The sequence below is a fragment of the Monodon monoceros genome, unplaced genomic scaffold (assembly GCF_005190385.1).
Source record: "Monodon monoceros isolate NGI ecotype Baffin Bay Population unplaced genomic scaffold, NGI_Narwhal_1 Super_Scaffold_6, whole genome shotgun sequence".
NCBI classification, from domain to species: Eukaryota; Metazoa; Chordata; class Mammalia; order Artiodactyla; family Monodontidae; genus Monodon; species Monodon monoceros.
Window position 1 is genome coordinate 60,539,446 of NW_021703783.1, and position 18,802 is coordinate 60,558,247.

General features: G+C 38.5%; 1 protein-coding gene across 3 annotated transcripts in view; it reads left to right on the forward strand.

Annotated features, from left to right (window-relative positions):
* The window catches only part of NAV3 (neuron navigator 3), a 363,427-nt gene that overhangs the window by 184,074 nt on the left and 160,551 nt on the right, over positions 1–18,802 (forward strand). For all 3 annotated transcript variants that reach the window (XM_029206422.1, XM_029206421.1, XM_029206423.1), the window contains exon 9: positions 9,566–9,681. In XM_029206422.1, the coding sequence (XP_029062255.1) occupies positions 9,566–9,681 (116 nt within the window). The remainder of the gene's footprint in view (positions 1–9,565; positions 9,682–18,802) is intronic.

The following is an 18,802-nucleotide window of genomic DNA, read 5'->3' on the forward strand; positions in this document are numbered from 1 at the left end:
AATTTTCACCTAGTTTCCAACGAGTCTTCCAGCATTCACTTTTGGTCCTTTCTGGTAGCATCCTTCACACAGCAGGGGCTCTAATCTTTTAAAAGTATAAATTGTATGTTATTTAAATTCATGAGACCATCTCCTGGCTTTACATTACACATGAAAAGTAAAACCTAAGCATCTTACCAAGCCCTACAAGTTCCTACATAATCCGACCCTCTCTCTAGCCCTTAAACTATGCTCACTGTCTCCCTGCCTTCACTCTGTTTCTTAACAGACTAACTTGTCCTGCTTTGGGGACTTTGTCATAGATATTCTCTCTGCATATAAGGACTCTCTTCTGGATCAAAGTAGCCTCCTGGGACTTCCCAGGTGGCGCAGTGGTTGAGAGTCTGTCTGCCGATGCAGGGGACACGGGTTCGTGCCCTGGTCCGGGAAGATCCCACGTGCCGCGGAGCGGCTGGGCCCGTGAGCCATGGCCGCTGAGCCTGCGCGTCCGGAGCCTGTGCTCCGCAGCAGAAGAGGCCACAACGGTGAGAGGCCCGCGTGCCACACACACACACAAAAAAAGCAGCCTCCTTCTTCTCATCAGAACTCTGCTTACATGCTACTTCTTCACACAAGCCGTTTCCAACCATCTAGTCTGAAGGAACACTCACAATGCCTTTTGCCAGAATTATACGCCATTGTCCCCTTGTATTTTATTCATAGAGTTTATCACCATCCACTGGGTTTTTGTTTACTTATTAACAAGTGTGATTTCAGCCACCTCTGACTATAACATAAACTCATTGAAAAGCAAGCATCTTGTCTTTTTTTATTTAGTAGTGTAATTGCCCAGGACAGAGCCTCCCTACAATAGGAACCAAATAAAAATTGTTGAATGAAACACCATCATCATGGGTTAGACTCATCTGCTATAGAAGAATAGAAACACCACCAAAAATGTACAGTGGAATAAGAAAAATTCAGAAGTCTTTTATTCCTATAAATGGTAGGGTTTAGTTGAAATATAAACGGCTTTAAAATGTTTATAGAACGAAACCATATCTTCTCTTCGGGACCTTCATTCACTTATTCTTTTCCTCTTTCGACTACCTACTAAATACATTTACCGTGTAAGGCATCAGGGATAGAGTGAAACATCACACATCCCATATGTTATTTCCCTTCCATGGTCCACAATGTAGTAGGCAGGAGACTGACTGAAACATGACTACAGAATGAAGCAGGAAGTGTAAACCCCCCAAGCAGTGAACCAGATTTGATATACCAAGACTTCAAAACATGGAAAATGACCGCTAGTTGTTGGAATCAGAGAAAGTGGCTTCTTGTGCTTGCAGAGATATGTGAAGTAAAGCTGTGAAGAGATTCCTTAGTCAAGGAGGAAAGAAAGACGTGCCCATTTTCTCTAAACCTCAGTATTTTTAACAGCCCCCAATAAATTTCAAAATAGCTACTAATCAGATTCATAACTTGCTAGTTTGAGGTCTACATGCTCTTTGTTATTTTCTGACCATTTGTAGTAAATGTCAAGAAATCAGTGCATTGGACATAACGCAAACATCTAAAGGCAAAGGGAGAGAATCAGGGTGAGGACAGTTCACAGAAGAAAAAAGAGGAACCCAACCTTTAGATAAGGCAAAACATTATTAAACAGAGAAGAAAATCATTGTGCTTCTTAAACCCATTAATTAAATATAAGCAGAAACCCTCTGTACACACTTGATTTGTAAAATTAGGTCAAGAAAGTCTGAATTTAGAGGTTTCCTTTTGTTACTCATATGTATATGTATATATATAATTGGTATAATATGATGTGTCTTATATAACAGCATCAGGGGTTCTCAGGAAAGATTGTTGTAACAGTTTTTGTGAGATTTCAGATTTACCTAGAAAGTGACATGGAAAATTGGCCCTTGAATGTATTATATTCTGAAAGGCAAAGAATACAAAACATTAGTTTTGAAAATGCTTACTCACATGGTTTTAAGTTTGGCTTATTTGTTGAACCAGTAGATTCAGTAGGAGGATCTGTGAGTCTATGAATTTTGAAACGTGGAGCATAGAACCGTCTTGCAGATAAAGCTTTTGTAAGCCCTGCAGCTATTATTACAGATTATACTGCAATTGTGGTTTTATGTGAACTGGGCATAATTGGTTATCAGCACAAACTAAAGCTTACTGAATGCTTGTCTTGCAAACTTGTCTTTTGCTGGGTTGGATATATATCTGTGCATTGGGTAGCAGTTTAAGCTCCCTCACACAGCAGTATTTTTAAGCTGGAATGCAGAGCCAATGCTGGAAGAGGGTCTGTTGTGTAGAAGACTGCTATGAGTTGGCATTCTCCCCACAGAGAAGCTTGATAAACTGCCCTTTCTGTATTTAGCTTACGAGGTTCAGCGCCAGATTGCCCAACCAAACCACAACTGTTTCTTTTTTTCTGTATTTTATCTTCTCTTGGAAAAGCTGTTAACGTTACAGAAAATTTGCAAGAATCGTACAAAGAACTCCCATATACATTTAACTCAGAGCACCCAGAGACCTTTTTCAAGTTTCACAAATTGTCCCAGAGATAGCACTTTTAGCGATTCAGGATGAACGTTGTACCCAGTCGTCGTGTCTTCCTAACATCCCTGGATCTGGAACAGTGCTTTAATCTTTCCTTGACTTCCGTGGCATTGATATGTTGAAGGCAAGCATTTTATAGACTGTTTCTTAATGTGGGTTTGTCTGATATTTTCTCGTGATTGCAGATATATGTATATAAATGTATATATATTTATATATATATAATGTCACAGAAATGATACTGTGCTTTTCCATTGCCTTCCTACCAGGTATCAACATTATTGATATTCCCCTTTCTGGTGGTGTTGAATTTGATTGCTTGATTGGGATGATGTTTGCCACAGTTGGTCTGCTTTCACCCCTAGGTTTTAGCATCCATTGAGGTTTCTTGCCTAAATTAATAGTTTACTCCAATGGATGTCATGTGATTTCTAATTCCATTATTCCTTCTGCATTTATGGCTTGCCATTCAACTTTAAGAAAATGATGTCCCTTTCTTATTTTTCTCCTCCTCCCCGCTCCCTCCTTCTCCTTCCCCCCTCCCCCCTCCTCCTTTTCCTTCTCCTGTGCTCTTTCCCTCTCCCCCTCTTTGAATTTTGTGGACTAATGGATTCCTGTTGTCTTCAGTGGATTATAATCCATCAATATGACTATTTTGATGTTTAGAATTTCCCAGATTTGGCTGCTGGGATGCCCTTCAAGCTGGCTTCTGCCCCGTTACTCTTTGAGAACTTTGTTTCTTTTTGGCTCAAGGTAATCTAGGCTCACCTTGTTCTCTCACTGCCTTGGCTTCAGCTTTTATCTAAGGTGCCCTGGTTTCTTTTGTGAAGAGTAATATTTAGGAACCAGATCTCACTGCTCCTAGCTTTCCTAAATAGTAAAATATATATAGGTACACACACACACACACACACACACTCATACAGACACACACATATTTTTGTAAACCTATTTCCTTTTTTAAAAATTAATTTATTAATTTATTTTTGGCTGCGTTGGGTCATCATTGCTGCGCGCGGGCTTTCTCTAGTTGCGTAGAGTGGGGACTACTCTTCATTGCGGTGCACGGGCTTCACGTTGCGGTGGCTTCTCTTGTTGTGGAGCACGGGCTGTAGGCACACGGGCTTCAGTAGTTGCAGCATGCGGGCTCAGTAGCTGTGGCTCGCGGACTCTAGAGCGCAGGCTCAGTAGTTGTGGCGCACGGGCTTAGTTGCTCCGTGGCATGTGGGATCTTCCCGGATCAGTGCTCGATCCCGTCTCGCCTGCATTGGCAGGCGGATTCTTAACCACTGCGCCACCAGGGAAGTCCCTACACGCATATTTATCTCAATATCAACGAGCTATCTATTAGAGAGAGAGAGAGAGAGAGAGAGAGAGAGAGAGAGAGAGAGATGGGTATATAACCGTAAATTCACAGTGCCTCCAATTCCAAATCAACACACAGAGTTTATTCTTGCTTTCTCCTTTCCATACTTGCACCTTCCTTTGTCAACTGAGAAACCTGGCTCCCATTATACTCAATATGTTTTCTTATTTGCTCAGCCCCCCAACCCCCAGCATACAAATCTAACAAATCTCTCATCCACACTGGGCTACTCTTCACTCTGACAGATTCCTGGCCTTGGCCCTGGCTGTCACCTGTCTTCCTTCCCACCAAGAAAGAGAGAGCTGGTTTGGGAAAGATATTTGTTTTTCTTTCTTTTAGGTTGGGTTTATAAAGCAGGAACTATAAGACCATTAGTTATTGTTGCTGACTCAAACCAGTTTTGTTTGTGTCCACATTTGTGACTAGTATATCCATATCAAGATGAATTCATATGGCTATATTTTTAATATAAACCAACATGCAACACCCCTATTTATGAAATTGGAAATCTGAAGATTGCTAGTATCTAGGTGTATTGCTGAATTCCTTTAAATGGCATGTATAATAGCTTCCTTTTCTTAGGAGTAAAAATTTAAGGTAGCAAAGAGTAAAATTAAGGTTAGGCCATTGGGTATTGTCACATTCAAATACTGTCTGTTAATAACTTAGTGACTAAGCTATCTGTCAGCTAAGGAGACATCACATACATTAACATGCTCAGTGTCCAGAGACATTTGGAATTAAATGGAATTAAATTGTAGGGTAGTGGTTAATAAAACAATATTTAGAAGCTTCCAGATTTAAGTACAGGTTAAGTATCTCCCAGCTTGTTACACAGGGCAAATTATTACATCTCTAGAAGCCTCAATTAATCCACAGCACCTAAATTACAGGTGTCTTAGTCTGTTCCAGCTGCTCTAACAGGAATACCATAGACTAGGTGGCTGAAGCAACAAACATTTATTTCTCATAATCCTGGAGGCTGGAAAGTCTAAGATCAAAGTGCCAGTAGATTTGGTATCTGGTGAGCTCCTGCTTCCCGGTTCATAGATGACCATCTTTTCACTCTGCCCTCACATGGCAGGAGGGGCAAGGGAGCTCTCCAGGGTCTGTTTTGTAATGGCACTAATCCCATGCATGAGGGCTCTATCCTCATGACCTAATCACCTCCCAAAGGCGCCACCTCCTAGCATCATCACATTGGGGGTTAGGTTTCAACACATGAATTTCGGGAGGAAACAGATATTCAGTCCATAGCAACACAATTGTTGTGAAGTTTGAGTGATATGCCCTAGATAAAACACTAGGCATAGTACTTGGCATATAGTAAGTGCCCATAAACAGGAACTAGCTTTTATGTTAATTATTGGTGAAACCTAGACCTTTAGCTACTAGGACTCGTAGTAACAGACACTAGCACTAGCTTATTAGAACTCTAAATAAATTAAATGGTGTTTTTGCAACGCCCTATCTTACAGTTTCAGTAAGTGCTTATAACATGTTGACCATGTTGTAAATGCACAGTAAGACAGTCTGCACAGGATGATGTCTTCTAAATATTCTGAACCATGTTTTCCTTTTCCCAGTCCATATGAGAGGAATGCAGTATCGGTTTACATGGGAACAGTGAATGATGCCACTGCAACATCTACCTTTCGGTTAGAAAACACTATTGATTCTGAAGTCTTCGTAAATTGTTTTATGAATCAACCCCAAAACCTGTTATTTTACTGGAATGAAGCATGCACAAAAATAGAGGACATGCTTAGAGCCTTCAGAGATTAAACTGAACTTCTTTGATCATTTGTATAAAAGTTAAATCTTTACCAGTTACCTTTGATTGTCCCTCTAGAGACTGGAGTTAAACTCTGATTCCACTTTAACAAATAATGAGGTAGAAATCCTGGAGAAATCGATGTCTTGTAACATATATAGAGCAGGGGATCTGGACCCATTTACATGTGAATACAATCCAAAGATCATTTCTGAGATCTTTTTATAATTATTTGAAGTTTAACTTCACCATGTTCCTTCCCTTGATCAATCTGTTGCCCTATCATTTCTAATGTAGGTAACTCAGATAGGGAACACTGTGAAACATACACCAAAGAACTTGAAAATATGGTATAAATAAGATTTTCTCTTGTGACCTTAACTAAAAAAAGAAGTTAAAGAACAAATCAGCCACAAATGTTCACTGCCACATTAAAAAATAAAGTAAAACAAAGGTTTCTAAGACCAAAGTTTGAATACTTTTTTATCAGAGGGTGGGGACTTAGCCAATGGAATTGAGTACTAGGTTTCATACATTGAGAAAGAAAGCCGTACACTGAGAAATATTTTTTAAGATCTGTATATTTGCAGCAAAGAAAAAAGTCTACTCCCAAAACACATTCTGAATACTCTTTTGCTCCAGAGAGATTTTCCTAGAGGGAGATGCTCTGCATCTTTATAACTAACATGGCTACAAGTATTCTGGTTCCTGTAATTGCTCTGGTCTTGTTCTAGTAAAAATCAGTTGGCATTGGGCTTTAGACAGCCATCCCAGTGAACTACTTTATGTGACTCAGCATCTGAGAAACCAGTCTGTGAATTCTGAGCCTCTATGACTGTAGGCCAACCCTGGCTCCCAGCCAGTTCACCCAGGCACCATGCCTCTCTGAGGCTTCTTGGCAAGCAGCCAGTAAGCTTTCCCCGGGGTGTGTCCTATCTTACTACATACTCTCCATTTAAATGGCTTCAGCAAGTAACAATCCTTAGAAAACTTCAGAGGAATTTTTTCCCCTCGTTCATGGACATTAGGCTAAGGAATAAGCCAGGGAGGTACAGTGGCTCACAAGAAAAGAGCCCAAGTGGAAGAATAGATGATAATGAACTTTAGAAGTGAGTGGGGAGGGGCAATAGACGGGGGATATAGGAGACCCTGGGGGCCAGAGAAGAAAAGAAACAGCCCAGAGAGCCAGATATATTCCCCACATTATAACGTTGACCAGAATCCCACATGCCTCAGGAGAATGCCTTTCCAGGCTTTTAGTAATAATAACACTTGAGCTCACAATTATTTTGCGAGGAACATGTTTTTCTTTGCCTTTTACCCATAAGCAAATTGAGGTTCAGAGAGGCTAAGTCACTTAGCAAGGTCACATGAGTTAATAACTGTTTAGCGAGAGAGCTAAGTTTTACAACCAAATGCAGAGCATGCACCATTATACCATGCTTCCTTCTGTATGCTTTACCCAACAGTGACACTATTTTATGATCACTACTGATAAGATTTATTCATTCAGTTATCAAATATTTGCAGAGTGCAGCGTATCTGCTAGACATGTGGCTAGGCATTGGGGTGCAATGATGAGCTTAAACATCGAGAATGGACTCTAGTTTGGAAGATGAACATTTATCAAATAATTACACAAATGTCATGTTACGAGAGTATGAAGTGCTCAAGATAGGTACAGGGAGAAATAAGTATTTGTAACTTGGGACTTCACCTGAAAATTTGGAATGGTTCTTTAAGAAAGAGTCACTTGAGCTGAGACTTGAAGGGAGAAATTTAATTGGATGTCGTGGGAAGGAAAATATTCAAGTAGAAAGGACCTGTTGAGGCCAGGAGCTATAGGATGTGGGTAGAAGATTCTTGTGACCACAAGGGAGAGAGATAAGGGGAGTCCAGTGCAAGATGACACTGGAGAGGCAGACAGAGATCAGACCATGCAAAGCCTCTTAGGCTCCCTAAAGGTTTCACCCAGGGGCACTATGAACAAGGACCAGGTTTGTTGAGAAAATATCACAAGTTCAGTTCTGTACAAGATGGGTTTGAGTTATCTCTGTGATAATCAAGAGGTAATGTCTATTAGACAGTTATGATTCACATCTGGAATTCAGAGAAAAGTTCTGGGTTAGAGTTTGAATTTGGACTTCATGTGTGGATAGGCAATCACTAATACAATGGGTATGTTTGAGATCGCCTGGAGAGACTGTACAATGCAAACTGGAGGAAGCTTAGGATATTGCTTTGAGGAACCCCCAACTTTTGCCCTTCGTTTTTACTACCGACAACCATGACATTTAATGATTGGGTAAAAGAGAACAAAGAGAAAAAAAGTAGCATCCAGAGAGAATGGGGAACAAACTGGAAAATTTTTATTGTAGAAGCCAAGGAAGGAGAGTTTCATGAAGGGAGGAATGGTCTGCTATTCTAAATGCTACGAAGATATCAAGGAAGGTGAAGACTAAAAACGTCTGTTGATGTTCACAACATTGAAATTTTTACTGGCCTTAATGGTATATCCTGTCATTCGAACAGCATGTCCTCTTCTGAATTTTGCTGTGCTCCTTATATTTAGTTTTAAGTTACAGTAAGCTAGGAATGTCTGCCAGAAACCACTGGAGGTCAACGCACAGCTTTGTATGAATTCTTGCATGGCTCTATCTTTCTTTTAATATGTCAATTCCTATATACATACATACATACATACAGCATATAGTTTTCCATGGTTTATTAAAATCCTAATGAGCGTTCAGAGTTTTTAGATCCATCAGATAAATAGAAAATATTTCTGGCATCAATGATTACACTTTATTTTCTCTCAAACAAAACCAGGATTTAGAATAAAAGTAACATAGTAAGCGAAAATTGATTTAAAGATTAACTGAATTTTTCTTTCACGTATAAATATTCTCTTTAGATTTTTTTAAAGTAAGAAATATTTAGTGATCACTTGCCATGGTCCAAACTCAGTACTAGGAATGGGACTCCAAGCAAATGAGATAACTATAAAGAACAAAGTCCAGTGTACAATGCTGTATTGTCTTGTCTCCTTCTTTCTCTTGTAGTTCACGCTGTGGACTTTCTAAAGATGTGGTGTTTTTGACCAAATATATGTAGATTTTGAAGCTGCATAAGGAAAGATAGTGCCTCTTAAAACGTTTGCCTGTGCATAAAAGGAAGAAGCAATGCATGAAGATTGGAATATCAAAACGTATGCAGTCCCTCTGTGGAGTGCTTTTTATTTGATTAGACCTACTCTTTACATGTTAATCACACACACAAATATATACGCATGAACACATATACACAACTATAAAACGTATTATAAAAGGGGGTTGTCAGAATGAGAATTTGTTTTTGATTGACTTTAATTTTTCTGAAATCAAGACATCGTAGTGACATTTATAGCCCATAGCAAAGTCAATATTTATTTTACTTATACTTTGTATTTTAGGATATATTTTATAGAATGTGCATGGAAAAAATAATTTTAGGGGTGTTTTCAGTGCTTTAATTATTCTCAGAAGAACACAGTTTAGCCAGACTTCCTCTAAGACAGCAAAAAAAAAGGAATCTTTTCTAGTCTTTTGCCCAGAAAAAGTGCAGTCAATTATTGGTAATTACAAGCTTTCAAACTTAGAAAAGTCTAAGAAATCTGATTTAATACCTCACTACAACTTGGGTTGTATATGAAAAGTAAGGAAATTCTCCTGTAGATAGACAGCTTTGGAATGTCCCAGACATAAAGAAATGCTCACTTACCTTCACAGAAAACTTTTAATACATTGATTTCTTCTTGTACTAGACAACTTTGATGAGTCGCTGGTGACAGCAATTGGTGTTTCTGTCTTCTTCGTTAATTTCAGAGCACATTCAGAAAATGAAGGTACCTCTTTACCATCTGCCGATTCCTGTACCAGTCCTACTAAGATGGATTTATCATACAGTAAGACAGCTAAGCAGTGCCTAGAGGAGATATCCGGTAAGTGACCTGATTGGTGGGTAGGTCAAACTCAGAATTTTTATGATCTCTCCATAAGTCTTTTTATTAAATCATATTTATGCTATACTGTTTTCCCTTAGGCATAAATGGACTGTGTACATTTCATGCTTCAGAGATGCTTAGGTATTTGACTATTCTGCTTAGAATGGTCTCTTTGTTGCTCTGTAATGAATTCTGTAAAGAATGGTAGTGCTCTCAGAGGCTGAGATTTTAAGTCATGGTTGCCCTCAGTCTAGTTGAATACTATCAGAGAAGACCTGGAGAATCTTCTATTGTTAATAAGGCAGTTCTTGAATATATCTAGAGATTTAAAAAAATATTAATGATCAGATGGCAATGTAAAACTTCCAGGGCCTCCAACCCTGCTCTGTTTACAATTCTGTGTTATTTTGAACATTTCTACATAGTGGCTCCAAATGTGTGTTCTGGGAAAAATCTAATTATGGAAATATTTCATTATATATAAATAATGTAAGAAAAATGACATATACATACTCCAGACCCAATTTGTCTCAGCTTTAGTCCACTATTTTTCCTAGGATCCGGATAAGCCTAGGCACATATGGAAGCCCTCTGGTATAATTTTATTAATATAGGTCCATATGGACCTATATAATATATAATATAGGAACTAAGTAGGCTCTTAACGTGATATACTGCTTCTAAGGGGAAAGACAGTTTAAGAACATTTTATGTGTTTCCAAGTATAAGAATGCATGGCAGTAGAGGTATGTCTTTTGGTCCAATAAATCTCTGACTCAGCCCTTGTATATTCCTAAGGAAAAAACTAAAAGAACTATTTAAATTTTAAAAATTACTATAGTACTCCTAGAACTCAGAGTATTGCTCTGAAGCTCATGAGCGTAGCCATATCACAAATTTGGAGGTTAAGAAACTTCCTCACTTAAGCAGACTTGAAACACTTTGGCGAGCATTAGCAGTTACTGCAGTATCCATCAATGGACATTGACAACAGTGAGAGCACAACATCCCAAGGGTTCCTTTTGGAATTAACATCAGTGGTATCATAGGCTTCAGAGTTTTCATGTGGAGATTACAGTGGGCCAGTTCAGGGTAAGGGCAGAAATGGTAACGCAAGGCATAGCTATAGGGATACTTGTAGATTTTTCAAGCGCTTGGAGAAAGTGTTGGTTTTCCCTAGCTCCAGATAGCCCCTTGGTGAATGATGATATGTATCTGTATTGTGACTAGATATTATTTAAACATAGTGTTTAAACACATTTCTTTACTCATGCATGTCTTCAGTTAGTATCAATATGCCTAGAAAATACTAGAGCTCAAATCTGTAGGAGAAAATGCATTTAAGTACACTTTGAATTCTAATTATGTGATTTTCACAAAGAAACCTTGTTTTTCTGAAATTAGTATATCGCTTAGTATCTCTGCTTGAATCAGTAACCCATGTTTGATCTTTTTTCCTCCAGTTTCTTATTCTTTTGACCATTTAATCATTTTTTTACACATCCAGTTAATATTTCCATTTATGTAAGTCACATCATTATGTTATACACCTTAAACTAATACACTGCTACATGCCAATTATATCTCAGTAAAACTGGAAAAAAACATTCTTAATTTCCATTTAATGTTCTGATTTTTAATAGAATATTTGAAAGTGAAAAATAAACTAGACTTTAACATAATACAATAGTCTGATGGATTTATTAGAAGGTATATTAATTTATGTCAATAAGTATTGATATAGAATCATAGATTTGAATCTATGATTTAGATAGGAATAAAAGAAAGAAAACAGCACATAAGTGCTGAAATGAGGCTTATCTGATTATGTCATTCCTACGATCATTTGTTTAAAATGAGTCTATAGTGGAGTACCGAAAATTTCTCTCAATGCAAACTTGAGATTTCATGAAAGAAAGATATTTATGATTAGAAAGCTATAAATTGAGTACCATAATTGGAGAAATGTAGATGAGAGTATACTGGTGGACCAGTGATGAGAGGATGACAGTCATAGGGAAGTAGGCCAGTGACAAGAGCAGAGCTGGCATACCCTGGCCTTTCTTCTAATGATCTTGCCTTCTAATCCCTCCTTGAGCTACTTATTCTCCTGTTCGTACCCTACATCTGGGCACCGTCGGAATCTGCAGCTTCTCTATAATCTCACTTCCATGCACCCCACTCTTGCTGATGACATCCTCCTATCCTTTCAATGCCCTTCCTTTCGTTCTCTGACTCTGACACTGGTTCTACTAAGATTTCCAATTTATTGATCCCACCACCATTTACTTACCCTCAGCAAACCCTACATATCCTTTCTTCCTTCCTTAATCAGATGAATTCCTATAGTGACTGAATGTGATTTTACTTTTACATATACCCTTTACTCCCTTACACCTCTTTCACTTCATTGTTCTCATTGGATGAAACCACAGACCTAGTAACATTCAGGTCTCCACCTAGTCCATACCAGCAATGAATGAACCTGGAGAAAAACACATCACGTGTTGATGTGATTCGCTTTACATTCATGGCCACCAACTTCAAGTGAGTAGTTAATGCTGCCCGACAATCATTCTGTATTTCTCTGGCGCATTTACTCATTTTTTGTCATCTAAGAACTTGAGATTGTTCTTAGATGACAATTTTATACCTTATCTCTTCTTTACAAAGCTACAGTGCCACTTCTCCCATCCTTTCTCTTAACTGATGACCTTGATGTCACTAAAAAAAATTTAAGCAGAGAGAAAAGAATTTCACAAACCCCTGCCACCATATCTACCCATGTACGGCATTTTATACCTATTTACTTCACTTTTCCTTGGATTACTTTCTTTTCTACCTTATCTCCCTCTATACCAAACCACTCTCTTTAGCCCCACAGGATGCTGCCATCTCTGCAATCTTAGTTTAAAATAAAACAAAACAACTTTCCTTGACCCCTTCCACAGCTTTCTTTCTCTATCTAATTTCTCTTGTTGCTACTATATTCTGGCTGCTAGGGAAACCACAAACCACATGCACACTTGAATTTAATGCCACATCTTAGACTAGCCCTTAGAATATTTCTTCAAAGACAGCATGAGATATGATCAGGTAAGTGTTCTAGGAAGTAGAAAAAATTAATCCTGGCCTCTGCACTGCCATTATTTTGTTGTTTGCATTGTCCCTTAGTTCCCTTTTTTGTGAGGTGACTGTAGTGATGCTTAATAAACTCAGGATTATTGTGAGATACGGTTTTATTCTTCCATCCATCTTTTCAGTAATCATTGCCAGGTACGTTATAAATGCCAAGCATGCCAAGGATTGGGAAAACAAACATGACTAAGACATGAGTTCTCCTATGGGGGAATAAGAGACAAATAAACTTTAACACCACAAATAATTGAATTACTAGATTTATGGAAACAACTAACTTAACTGTAAAGATTTATACAGGGCCTAAAAGAAGATCACACGTGTGTATAGTAGAATTCTAATGGGTAAAGAAATCAGGAAATAATATTTCAGGAAGAAACAACTTCAATGGAAGTAATTTGAAAAAAAGTTTTACTTGTTATTTTTGTCTGTTTCTTATTGTAAAAATGGGTACTTTTGGGATTTTGGTAGCTCAATGATTTTCAATGCCAGTTTCAATGCCAGTGCTACTGTTGAAGCCTTATTGCTAAAGGTTGCTGTGGGGACCTCAGTGGGGAGTAAATCTGTCCTGTTCCCCAAGTGAAGTAGCCTAAATAATAGAGAACTCTGATGGAGTTAGTCTTGGCTGGATAAGATCCAGGTTTTGTGAATTTTTGAAGCCTATACAATTTGGAGGAGCCTGGAAATAATTTTAAAAATACAAAGTTACATTGGCTCAACCAAGTTAGAAGCTCTGTATATTAAACACCACTGGCTTCACAATAGACGTACCTTGATGTCCTGGTATAGTTTTGCCTGACCAGCATCCATTGCTGCGTCTGCTCATAACAGCCCCTTGATTTTCTTTTGGGGAACCATAGGCCCATCAATCTCTGTTCACGTAGTTCAAATGAAATTGACCCAAGCAGATCCAATCAGAACAACCCATCCCGTTGACCGCAGTGACTCTTTCAGGAGTGGACAACTGACCCAATTCAGTTCAATCAGAACCAATGAGAATCAGTCTCAGAACTTTTCCTGGCTGTTAGGAAAGAGACGCTCCGTTTTTCCACTAGACCTGAAGCTAATCAGAAGAAAGCTTGGAGCTGCTGGCAGTTACCTTCACCCTCGAGTGAAACAAACGTAGAGAAAACAGAACGTAAAGCAGGAGAATATTAGGTCAAGGTCCTTGTAGAAAATGTCTGAGCCCCTGAACAAGCCACGTCAGAGACTCTGTCTCCCTCCTTCCCTGCACTTTTCTGTTGTGTTACCCAGGGAAATCCCTTTTTGTACTTAAACAAATGTGAAAAGCATCCCTATTGCATGACCTGGGAGATGCATGACATGTAAAGATCTATGATACTGTTAAGGAGAGAACTTGAATAGTTCACATTGAAAAGCAGATTTGTTAGGAGGCTTAGCTCTTTACATTTCCTCTATGCAGTAACTCATTTGAATTTATAAGAACAGTGTCTTCACGATTAAATGGTAGCAGAAGTTAAAAACGTAGTTAAATTGTGGTGTGAAGATAGGTATCAGAAATGAGTTACACAATAAAATGGCATATGCTGGAGAAAACTCAAGACTTTTACAATTTGGAGACCTTTTATCCCTCCAAAGTCTTTATGTATCTCTCTCAAGTTTCCCATTATTTGTCATGTTCTTAGGAAGGAAACTGTGATATTTACCCAATCTGATGATGGTGGTTCTATTAATTATTACAGTCAGGTGATATGCATTATATAATTTGCGACAAAGACCGAGTGAGCTTCTTCCTTCCAGCCTATCCTTAAGATTCATGCCATGACCTCAATATTACAAGTCCAGCTGAACTGATGGTTTAGATTTTACTGCTTTGGCTTGGGTTTTATTCTCTCATTCATTGACAAAAAGAATCTGGCTTCAGAGACCATCCCTTTCATCAAGTGCCAAGAGATCCTGCCAAATGCAAAGTGAGCTTTGTTTTTCATTCCACTGGAATCATTCAGAAAGTTTTTAGATTTTTTTTAATACATAGGTTCACACATGCCCCTTGTTTTGCATAAGACCGTCTACCAACATGTATAACATTTATTTAATCCACTTTTTAACCTTTATCTAGAATTTATATTCCACTGAAAAATGGTGATAGATGCCAGACTGAATCAGAATCAGTGAAGCCAATATGTCATTTGTAAAAAGGTAATTAAATAATTGGATGAATTCAGGAAATCATTTTAGAAGTAAGAATTTAAATTGAACAGAGAGATAAACTAATGGTTACATGTGTTTTTTTCTGACTTCCCAGACTTTGTATTGAATAATGGGAAGTATTTTGTATTTAAGACCTGTGTAAATGATCACTTATTTTGCCTTTTTCTTGGGTGTTTATAAAGATTAAGATGATCAAGCTCAGGTCATTTTAAATCAGTTTAGATCTTTTACTTAAATAGCTACTTTGTAATTATGTTTACTAAAGAGCTCAAAAGCATTCCTTTTCAGAACATTATAGTAGCTCTACTTTATGTGAGGTCTTGGCTAAATTAGAGCGATTCACATTTTCAGTGTTGATTGGGTGTATTTGTCTCATACACTGAGGCTTCCTCCTCCACCTTGTGTAACATACATTTCTGAGCATGCTCTCTGGAGCCCGCGAGCCACAACTGCTGAAGCCCGCGCGCCTAGAACCTGTGCTCCGCAGCAAGAGAAGCCACTGCAATGAGAAGCCCGCGCACCGCAATGAAGAGTAGCCCCCATTCGCCGCAACTAGATAAAGCATGTGCGCAGCAACAAAGACCCAACACGGCCAAAAATAAATAAATAAATAAATAAATCTATTAAAAATAAGTAAATAAACGATTGAATACAAGTAAGTATAAATACACCCATGTATGAATGTACACCCAAAGCAAGCAGAGATAACTGCCTCTAGAGAAGCAGTGATTGGGTTCCCTGCTGTTGTTCAAGGTAAACTTAAGGACCCATGTAGTTGTTCCCAGGGGAAAAGCTACTATAACTACAAGTTGACAATATCTCTAAACAAAGAAACAAGCAAAAATGCCCTTTTGGTGCTTTTCTCTGTTCAGGTTATATCTTCAAAATAGCCAGCCTCTCGCTGCTGTCTCCACTGGACTTAGTCCCTTCCTAAATTCACCCCTACAGCTGTGTTATACCTTTTACCCCACTGAATCAGAATGGACCATGTGATTTCATTTGACCAATGACATGAGAGTGGAAAAATGTCATGGGCCATTCTTGAGCCGAAGCTTAGGTTTCTTATCTCTTTTTCCCCTCTATCATGATATCAACCTATCCTAGACTGAAGTTTGCTCTTTCAATATGGGTCTTTGTATAAAGGGTACCTGGATCAGAGCCGCAGCCAACATAGGGTGGACATTAATGTGAGCCAAGTGCATCTTTGTTTCTGTAAGCTGCTGAAATTTCTAAATCATTTGTAAATACAATATAATGTAGTCCAAGCCAGAATTTCTCAACCTTGGAACTATCAACATATAGTCTGCATAATTCTTTGTCTGGGGAGTGGGGTTCCTGTCATTATAGGGTGTATAGCAGTATCATTGGCTTCTACCTCTCAGATGTCAGAAGCACCGCACCCACCTTTGTGACAATCAAAACTATCTTCTGATACTAATGAATGTCCCCTCGGGAGGACCCAGTTGAAAACCACTAGTCTCTAGTCTCACTGTAGAAGTTCTCAAAGTGGGGTTCGTTCGAGAGCTAGCAGTATCTATATCACCTGGGAATGTGTTAGAGATGCAGAGTCTCAAGCCCCTTTCAGACTAACTGAATGAGTAGAGATGGGGCTGGGGCCCAGGAGGCTATGTTGTATTAAACCCTCGGAGAGGTTCTGAACATTCAAGTTTGAGAACCACTGGTCTAAGCTGACTGGTACACAAGTATCCTTGTATAAGGAGAGGGCATCTTTATTGCTTTCACTTATAATGCTCACGTTTAACTTTTGATGCCTAAAGCGTAAGAATTCCATTTTTTGTGAATCTGCAAGCCTTTAGAGGATGCTGCATGTGTCCTTTAGTGTAATACATATCAAACACATTAAAGTTTCATAACCTTAACAAATTTACTCTAGTCTTATAATCTGCTGATTTACCGGATCACAATAACTCCAAATGAAGAAAAAATCCAAAGTGAGGTAGCATCTTGATCTTTTGAAAAACACTTTATAAAATGATGTTTTTAGAAGGATAATTGTCAGTTTCTATGATTCAGCCTTTGTACCCTCATTTTATTTAAGCACATTTTATATAAACATAGATTATTTTTGAAGAATGAAGAATTGAGAATCAGTATTCATAATTCACAGGTTTGTTTAATTGCAAAAATTTTTATCACAAATGATTGCCCTTCTTTCCATCTAATACCCTTTTACATATACCCTTGAGCTTGAGCATAAGGAATAATTAACTTTGCAAAGTAAGTTGTTATCATATGTAAAGGTATAGGCAGTGTACATTATAATGCTAATTTACATAGTTAAAAGACTGAGCATTCCCCCTAGCTGAAGTTAGCAACAGGAGGTGAAAAATCAGAATTAATTTGATGATATTAGCTCAGAAAATGCTACGGAATTATATCAATTTGAATGACACGAATATTTTAATCTATTTCTCCTTGCTGCCCCCTTTTAGTGAGGAATGTTTATGGGCAGAAAAATCTGAAAAGCTTTTCCTTGATGCTCTTCTCATTAGCTCTCAGTGCTACATGGTCTCTACTATACCTGATAAGTGTTTTAAAAGTTTTCCTAAAATCAGAATTTCAGGATGGCAATTATAACCAGTACAAGATATATATAAGAAATTTACCCTTTAGGTTTTCTGCTTTTTATCAAAATATTAAAGAGCTGATTATACAGTAATAGGTTTATGGAATAGACTAAGAAAAATGCTCCATGTCAGAAAACATAATATACGTTTTATGGGTTTTGTCACATCATTATCTTCAATATACTTGGCCATCAACTTTCAATTATACGCTTTGAGTGAAAATATTCATTCTCAAAAAGAAAAAAGAAAAAAAACCGTTTGAGGGGTTTTTTTTGCGCTATTTTTGTATCGGAATAAATCTTGATTTTTATTGTCAGATTAGGATTGTACTAAATATCTTCAGAATAAAAAGCCCTTGGATTTGTTCTTTAAAAGAGGAGGTGAAGCCTTTCCCTTTAAAGCATTATCTGTCTGCCGGCGGAGAGTGTCACGCTCCGTTTTTTAGGTCCTTTACACTCTTGAATTTGATTTGTGCTTTTACAGCACAAATCCCAACATTCAGAAGACAGATCTGCCTGCTTCAGCTGCCTGCAGCTATAGAGAATTAGTCTGTCGTTCTCTGTCGTGGAGTGTGTGTTATGTATGTGAGTGAGTGTGTATGTAGTGTGTGTGTGTTTCTCTCCGTATCTGAGGCGGGGTAGCCGAGAGTGATTTAAACATGCATAGGGTTAATCGTGTAGCATCTCATTCAGGCTTGGCTTTGAAACCTGTGGCATGCTAGGCTGGACAGCCGCTTCTGTGCCTCTGTTTTAATTTAGCAGGATGTTTGCTGCCATGGCAGCCAGCAGCATCCACTGCAGCAAGGAAGAGCCATAGATCTGAGAATGCAGGTGGAATACTAAAACATGAGAGGCGCGTGCAGGGCTGGCTTCAGTGCTTAAGCTGCTCTTACGGGGCTCTGATGTGGAGGCTCTACATGCTGCACCTTGTCAGTTCCTCTAGAGTAAAGGGCTGCAGACCCAGATAGATCAGTGAAGGGCTGGTGAGAGGCAGGGGAAAAAAGCAAAGCCAGAGACATCGCTGGTGCTTCACTACCTCGCGTTTGGGAATACAGAAGCGATAGAGGGAAATGTGGACCCATCGCCCTGCTGAGACATGTGATTGGATAAAGACTGGAAAACGTAGTTGGCTTCCTGTGCTACTTTTCAGGTGGAGCAGTGTCTTTGATGAACTCTTTTCTGCTTCTGATATATACAAGCAAAATGTTTGTAAGTACTGCT